We start from the raw sequence: 9,112 nt of genomic DNA, 5'->3' as shown, positions 1-9,112 counted from the left end.
CAAATTAAAAGGAACGTCAAATTAAGATGTGTAATCAAGAAAAAAAATAGACAAAATTACAAAAATAAAGATGAATTTTTGTTTGAGAGGTAATGCAGCCGATTTTTACCATATAATGTACCAATAGTAATAAAATAATTTTATACACAATTTAATAATATGGATATAATATATTTAAAGCACCTTGAATATTACAGAGAAACATTGCTTTAACCAGAGCAACACCATGAACGTGGATGCTGTGTATAGGCTAATTCTGTCATGTGACACCACATTTATTTGAATTAAAGCCCTTTTTATCAATAAAAAGTGTTTCCAAAGTCCAAACTAATTTTTGCAACATTTGAAGCATCGATATAGAATGTATGCACTAAAGGGGAAAAGATTGTCAAAACTTGATCCTAGTCCCAGACAAAAAATCAGTGCCATAGTTTTATCTCAAGATGCACACTAGTAATGTTTTTTTTTTTTCTTTCTTTTTTCTAAGGCACGTTTATTAAAGCTACTTAAATGTCCCAGTGTAACTAAGGCCCAATCCTGGCTTAATGTAAGACCTGTCTATATATATATAGATATATGTGTGTGTGTGTGTTAAAATCAAAAACATGAATTGCTTCTCATAGCTGCAGCTAAGATTGCCCCGAAAAAGGCTGGCTCAAGAGTTTTTGCGTATTTAGATCTTTTTCATTTAAAACAGAAAATGGTATGAATTATGTGTCTATACTGTCCAGTATTCAGTTTTAGTGAGGCAGTATTCCTTTCTGAAAAAGCTTAATGGCTTTAGTGCCATCTAGTGGAAGCCATGCCATTAAAATACTTATTAAAATATAAAAAGTGCAGCATTTAAAAACTGCATTAAAGTAAATTATATATATATATATATATATATATATATATATATATATATATATATATATATATATATATATATATATATATATATATACTGCAACTCCATTGAATGAGTACATAAAAGTAATAATTCTACATTTAAATCTACTTCTCAAAATAAATAGGAATAAAAACAAGCACTTTTTTCTTGCAGCTGAAGAGTGAAAAAAATCACTTGAAACATTAACAGTGGCAGCATTTAGGTTGCAACCACAAAGCAATGCGCCCGACTCTGGCCTGCCATTTGTTCTTGTGAAATAAAGTGTGCATTTGAGTTGCTTGCAGCATGTCTTGATCTCTGTCAGCTCTTTGTTGTGGCTTGTGCACAGCAGCAACAGCAACAGCAGCAGCGGAAACTGTCTTAAGAACACATGCTGTACTTTGGCATGTCAGCAGCAGTGCGGCCCTGCTCTCTGCGTCAGGAAGGCAGGCTGATGTCTGAAGTCCAAAGCGTCCAAGTTTGTGGTTTTTTATTACCCAAAATACTGAGCACATGAATCACACCAGTCAATGAACCTCAAAGAAAGGCAAGTAAATTGTACGTAAAAATTTATTTAGCATAATTTAAAATAATTTCACGGTTAGTTCATTTATACAAATTTATTTTGGTTACAAAAAGGCAATTTTGACAAAATCGAGTTCCCAGTGTATAAATGTAGTACCACATACCATAGACACACAAGACCGTATGCAGCGTGAAGCTCACTGCCTGCTTATGACAGCAAGCTACGCTGAAAGGATGAAACAGAAACCAGTCACAATCACTCGTCATTCACCACTGCACACGCCGTCACACCTAATAGTGATATCAAGGTTCGCACAGATTTCATTTCCGAGAGCATTTCCCTTACACATTTCATCTTGGCAACAACACAGTGATGCTTACATAGAGTTCAGCAACACTCAATTTAAATCAAAATAAGGAATGAATAGCTGAGACATACTCCTGGATTTAATGACAGAAAGAAACATCACTACGATTGGTGTCAGGTGTGACTCAAACGTCCAGTTATTCCACAATAAATCTTTGTATCCAAAGGCACTCTTTGGCCATGTTTGTCAGGCAATTAAGAAAAAGCAAAAGTTCAAAAATTTAAAAAGGCAAATCAGTTATAAAATATTGACTGTCTAACATTTTAAATTGAGTCACAGGTTTCCACAGCGTCTGTTTTCACACCACACTGCCATTCAATGTCAGTTTTGCAAAATGTTTAACCACGGCTTTTTCCAGTTATAAAATCTAATCGCATATCAGCACATCAGCCAAGTACAATATCACACATTATATCTCCATAATGCCTGCAGTTCACTGACTGCCTGCTACCATTATTTTAACTGTGTTGAGATGAACGAAAAACACTTTTGACAACAACGAAAACTTGAAAGGTTCATGTATGTGAGATGAGGATATTGAAATACAGTGGCCAGTGTTACATGACAGACAACATTTGGCCACTTACTGAACATAAGAACAAAAAACCTTGGTTGATCATAACAATAAAATGCTTTAAAAAAAAAAAAAAAAAAACATCTTTGAAAGAAACATTTATAATCGTAAGTATACGTTGTAGACAGTTTTGAGTGCTTCTTTAATGCACGAGAGTATCGAGCTAGTCTTGGCACAGGGTTTGTACTATGGACCCAGCGGATCACGCATACCTGCTGCTCAGTCTTTGGGCTTGAAAGACAAATCACTGTTTTTGTCACACAGTGCAGCGAGAATGAGCCGTTCGCTGGGTCTGAGGAATGAGGCATTGACTAAAAACAAACGACGGATGACTCTTGTGGAGCGTTACATAGCGAGTCAGGCTGAAACCTAAGAAACCAAATTGACATGGTGGTAGATAAGGCTGACTCGAACTCAAGGCTTTATCGTGAATTACAGTACGGCATGCAGAGGAACCTGACTGACAATCACTTTTGAAGAAAATATGGGCTGCTGCCCAAATCTGCTATCTTGACAATAGTACTAATATAATACTTGTTTAGCAGCAGGATGAAGCCCTTTAAAGAAGCACATAAGGCACAATTCTCAGGATCATGGGTTAATCTCAAAAATACCATTAAGAAATTTCAGAGTCATATTTAACCCCAAAACCATAAGTAAAAAATACGTTTTGCATTAAAAGTTTTTGGACCATTAAGACATTTTGCATTTGTAAAATATAACTGGAAATTTACAGCATGATAGTATTTGTTGTACCATCTTAAAAAAAAAAAAAAAAAAAAAAATCAGTCATTGTGTCTGGACAGGAAGATTTTCTTCATTCTTGCGTTACAGGAAATGACTTTTTTGTGCCTAAATATCTTTTTTAAAAAATCTGAACTCTACTAAAAAGCTTTAATTTCTTTATGAAAAGTATAATAATTTCTTCTTTTGATTTTGGAGTGAAATAAATCCTGCAGTTTTCTACATGAAATTCATCATCGCAACCCAAACAATCCTCTTATTTTTTTCAACCTGTCCAAAACTTACTTTTGTAATGACTGAACAGGTACAAATAAAACACACTGTGTGTGTTATGGGGAAACAAATCATTTCCAAGGCACATCAAAGATTTGGCTGTGAAACCGCCCACAAAGGGACTATAAACGTAAAGTCTGACATGTCAACCTCATTCAGTCTTCATTATATTGCACATTTATCAGAACGCACAGGACACCGTAAGTCAAGGCAGTATTAAAGCCACAATCCTGCTCTACACACTCCTGATGGACACGGACAACCGTCAGTCTATCTGCTAATGTATCTTTCATTGAGTGGACCTGGTAATAAACCGTTATTAATCATCAGAACAATAGGCAAGCAACTGCAACAGACTGATTTACAAGTAATGTGAAGGAATGTGAAGGAATGAGATGTGAACATGTCAGCAAATGCAAAATAAGTGAGCCAGAGGAAGTCCTTAAAGAGCAAGAAAAGAGGCCAAGATGAGAAGAGATGGACACAAACACCAGGATCGCCCCCTGCACAGCTTGTTTATAAGTTCATATCCGTCGGCAGTCCCCGATGCACGGCCGACTATAAGAGCATACACTTCTTGGTATTCTTTTTGGTAACAGGGTAGAGCACTGCACGAACAGCCTCCACGAACACCTCCCGCACACCCTCCTGGAGGAGCGCAGAGCATTCCAGGTACTTGACGGCGCCGATCTGTTTGGCCAGCGCGCCGCCCTGCTGATTGGTAGTGGGCGCGAGCCCTTGCTCCTTCAGCTTCTTAACCGTTTCCGTATCTGAACGCAGATCCCTCTTGGTGCCCACCAGAAGGATGGGCACGCTGGGACAGTGGTGAGACACCTCCGGGTGCCACTTATGGCGAACGTTGGCGAATGATGAAGGGCTTCCGATGGAGAAGCAAATAATGAAGACGTTCGTTTGTGGGTAGGACAGCGTGCGCAGACGGTCATACTCCTCCTGCCCTGCTGTGTCCCAAAGGTTGAGGCTGACCGTACGGCCATCGACGCTCATCTGAGCGCTATAGTTGTCAAACACAGTGGGGATGTACTCCTCGGGAAAGGCGTTTGTCGTGTAAGAAATAAGGAGGCACGTCTTGCCTACCGCCCCGTCACCCACCACAACACACTTAATAGTCTGCATTCTGCGTCCACACGGGCAGCGGCACCTGCAATCAAGACAAGGATGATTCTTTAAGACAGAGAAGCAGGTCCTGCTTCTCTGCATACATACATTCATTCATACATTCATTCAACATAACATAACAAAAGGCCCAATACATTTTGCACTTTGCAAAATAAATGAATAAATAAATAAAAATGTGAAAACCAGTTTCTACCAAAATAGTTACAATAACACTGGAAATGTGGTATCAGCAATACTGTCAAAAAAAATAAATAAATAAAAAATAGGCAAACTGATTCTGACTGCTGACCTTATGTTATCTTTCAGTCATTTTGACTCAGAGGAACAAAAAAATCTCTTGTTATGCTTTGTTATTACCCAATTTTATTTACTATACTTAGGCCCATTAGTAGAGATTTTGAAAATTTCTTTTTGAATCTGAATGACTGTAGGCCTCATTGATCTGAGCTCATGCACTTCAGTTTTTGTTTTTTGTTTTTCAGGTAAATAAGCTTGAATGAACTTTTTTCACTCAAAAACTGAGATGCAGGAGCTTAGATCAATGAGGCCTACAATCAATCCGATCCAAAACTCTGCTTATTGAAAGAAAATATGATAAAAAATATTAAATTTGATATTTGGTAATAACAAAGCATAACAAGAGATTTTTAAAGCAATTTTTAAAAGGCCATTTTTGATAGGGAACACTAAATTAGGTGGATTTTCAGCACAGCACAAGGATTAAAAAACATTTTAATGTCTTATCTTTTTACAGTACGAATAAACCAAGTTAGTGTGATATTGCCTGGCAGAAACAATTTTTCTATGAGCTGTAATTCACTTTTGTGCATGTATTCATGTTTTATCATAAAGAATAGATAGAAATCAAAGATTTTAAAATGAGGAAATCAAAATGAATCTCTTATTAGAGTCAAAACATTCTTAAGAAAGTTTACAGCTATCATAATTTGGAACTGATCCCAAAGCATCTTGATTGAATCAAAACTCCTGTCACATTTTATTCCTTTCAGGATTTTTTTTTTTCTTTGGCAAGGGACAGGGAATTAAAAAACCGGATCACTAAATCCCCTTAAAAACCTGCTAACTTAATTAACTGAATCAAACTGTTAGGTTAGTAAAGTGGCATCATCTCTCTAAAAAATGACAGACTGTTATCGCGGAAGCGGCTAATGCTAACCGTTAGATTAGCTATCGAAAAGTTAATAAGTCGATTAAAAAGTCTCATATTCATATTAAAGTTTTTTTTTTATTAACACACCAGCACATGTTGTTAACGATGTGTTAATACTTGAGAAGTGAACACTTCCTTCATTTTGAAAACAGCTTAGAGTGTGACATTGCTTAGCTGCTATTAGCAGTGCAGTGACTGTCTCAACACCCATCTACACTTCACACGACGATAAAGTACAACAATCCCGCTATAATTGTATTCGTAATGATGATTAGTTTACGGTACATTGTAATTACTGTTATCATCATTATTGCTTATAACTTTAACTGTTATCTTAATTTTTATTATTATTCATTTTATTTTAGTTTTACTGCTGTAGTGATACTTTGAGAATATATGTAAAACAATCATGCCACGAAAACACTTTTCAATAATAGTAGTAGTAGTAGTAATAATAATAATAATAATCATAATAATAAAGAAGGCTGTTGTAGTTTTGACGCGAATGGACGCATTCAGTCACTTCAGATTTGACATGGAGTTCCTGCGCGCGCCCAATGACAACAAGTATTTCCTGTATATTTTCACATCCATATCATATGTTTTACACAGCAACTAAACACCAGAACAAACACGAATCTTCATTTAAGACCTAACACGATAATAAAACTTATTAAATAACTTTCAAGAAGTTCTCACCGCCTCAGAAATCCTCGCGCGCCTCTCCGACTAGCGTTCAAAATCGCGTTCGCCTGAACTCACACACTGTGATCATACGAAAGGTGCAGTAAACACAATTTCAAAATAAAAGTTCAGAACTCATTGACATTAAATTCGTTAAATTCGCTTAAACCTTTTTATGAAAAATTTCACTAGCTCAGATTTAATTTGTGAAATTGAAGCTTACTGGATAAAATGTTTAAGTCGATATAGATATTACTAATTTAAATCGGTCGTCGACCTTTTTCAGGGCAAGGACCTCTGGCATTAAAATAATCTTTATATTTTAATTAATGACAACATCTGAACTTTTACTTACCCCTTTGGCTGAAGGTCATAATATTGTATATAGGCCTTATGTCATCACAAAATTAGTTTTAGATCATACAATAATTGGATGATCCACCGAACCTTTGATCTGAATAATAGTAGGCCTACATTTATGATATCTAAATCAATATCACAAAAGCAAGAGTGCAGCGTTCAAAATATCAGCACATATTGTTTTGACACAGAACAGCAGAAAATCTTTATAGTAATTAATTTTAATTTAATTTAATTAATTTTCTTTATTGTAATTAAGTTTTAAAACTGAGTGAATTTTTATTTGAATTTAGTTGCCACAGCTAATGTCAAGCTGCAACTCTAGCAAACTGATCAGCCAATCACATGACTTAATGGAAGACTGCATCCTTGGATACATTGATGTAACATGGAATGTTGAGGCTCATTATGGGAGAATGAAACCTTAGTGAGTGTACAGTATGTTCATTAATCAACATTACAAACAAGAGTGCCGGTGTTGTAAATATCAGCATGACAACAATCAACAGTTTCAACAAGATTTAAATATAGAGTAGTTGAAAAACTATGTACCTAAAACTATGTAGACAAATGGAGCGATACAAGCATTCAAATAGTAATAATGTAATATATTTAACATATATTAATTATATAGTATAGTATATACTGTTATATATAACAGTACAATATACAATGTACAATATATTTCACTGTAAATATTTGTTTCTCTTTAGTTTTAATGCTTATTTGCGAGTTTGTCACCCCTTCAATGATCTGTGCAATGAAAACATGTTACATATAACATAGTACATAAAACATGCTACAGTTATACAAGCGTTTCAGAGTAAAGTGCAGCACTGTTCATTTACACGAGCAGCTCAAATGTTCATTTTTTTATTTTATATACAGGTGCATCTCAGTAAATTAGAATATCATGGAAAAGTTCATTTGTTTCAGTAATTCAGCTCAAATTGTGGAACTTGTGTATTAAATAAATTCAATGCACACAGACTGAACTACTTTAAGTCTTTGGTTATTTTAACTGTGATGATTTTGGCTCACATTTAACAAAAACCCACAAATTCATTATCTCAATAAATTAGAACACTTCATAAGATCAATAAAAAAAGGATATTTTAAACCGAAATGTCAGGCTTCTGAAAAGTATGTTCATTTCTATGCACTCAATACTTGGTTGGGCCTCCTTTCGCATGAATTACTGCATCAATGCGGTGTGGCATGGAGGCGATCAGCCTGCAGCACTGCTCAGGTGTAATGGAAGCCCAGGTTGCTTTGATAGCGGCCTTCAGGTCATCTGCATTGTTGGCTTATCATACAATCTTAAATTACATTTAAATTGGTCTGACCCATGAATCCCTACACACACTATTTCTGATGTGTGCTGCATCACTACTCAAAAAAGAAACAAACTCAATACAGTACAAAACCAGGATTCCCAATCTTTTCTTTTTTTTGATTATTTTCTAGAACTTTTCTAGGACATTTTCAATTTCACTATATGGCATAAATAGACAAGGATCACACCATAAATATTCCTCTCTGCAAGTCTTTAAAAATTGTAAAGTTTATGAACATAATTAAACCCTTCTTTGAAAGCGGAAAATCATTTTGATTAACCATACAATTTCAGGGCACTTTCTAGTCTCTGATGGCCAGACTACACATACGTAGGTTAGCTTTAAGCAATACCGTGAATCATTGATTCATAATCATGGTCCTGGAGCTCCACAACACGGCACACGTTTATCAGGTGCCCTACTTTAGACAGACATTCAGACTGTGTAGAGCTGCAAACACTCCTGTAAACCAAATACACTGTTCACCTGGAAAATACACAAACGAGTTCAAACACAAATTTTTATTATAAAAGACTGCATTGGAATATTTCTTTAAACCCATTAAATCATCATTTTGAACATTTAACATTTTCAACAGACATCAGCCTTTGTACAGAGCTTCTATAGTTACAGATTCTTCTTCTTAAATGAACCAGAAAGTCATATGTAAGCACAGAGTAGATGGGCTTTTGTGTTACATTATGCTGTTATGGGACCAACAAACAGAAAGGAAGAATGTAAACCCTCAGTTCAGATGGCTAACTGAAAAGCTCTGCTTTTCGTCCATAACAGCAACATGTAACACTGATTTAAATGAAACAACTGCTCAAATCACTAGGTAAAGGTTGATTAGATAAATTCACCTCCATTATCTTTTACTGTGCACTTGACAAACCCACATAGTCCATCAATTCCTCCCATTCGTTTGAACATCTCTCTTGAATAAAATAGTGTATGGAAGGACATTAAGTCATATCGTCGTCAATGTGAGCTCTATATAAACCTGCTGGTATGATCAGCAAATTTTAACAGGAAACAATATGCCAGATTGAACTATCAATTCCACAC

At 35.5% G+C, this 9,112-nt stretch overlaps 1 protein-coding gene across 1 annotated transcript; it reads right to left on the bottom strand.

Moving 5' to 3' along the window:
• Positions 1-1,442: 1,442 nt before the first annotated feature.
• On the bottom strand, positions 1,443-6,431 carry rhogd (ras homolog gene family, member Gd). The gene is made up of 2 exons (XM_067391077.1): positions 6,363-6,431; positions 1,443-4,514 (listed from the first exon to the last, which is right to left on the bottom strand). Exon 2 carries the CDS (start codon positions 4,487-4,489, stop codon positions 3,914-3,916), a length of 576 nt encoding a protein of 191 aa, XP_067247178.1. The 5' UTR covers positions 4,490-4,514; positions 6,363-6,431; the 3' UTR covers positions 1,443-3,913.
• Between the last annotated feature and the right edge of the window lie 2,681 nt (positions 6,432-9,112).

Source organism: Chanodichthys erythropterus, chromosome 1, assembly GCF_024489055.1.
Source record: "Chanodichthys erythropterus isolate Z2021 chromosome 1, ASM2448905v1, whole genome shotgun sequence".
In the NCBI taxonomy this organism is placed as follows: domain Eukaryota; kingdom Metazoa; phylum Chordata; class Actinopteri; order Cypriniformes; family Xenocyprididae; genus Chanodichthys; species Chanodichthys erythropterus.
Note: the sequence above shows the minus strand (reverse complement) of the source record. Positions and strands in the feature narration are given on the sequence as shown.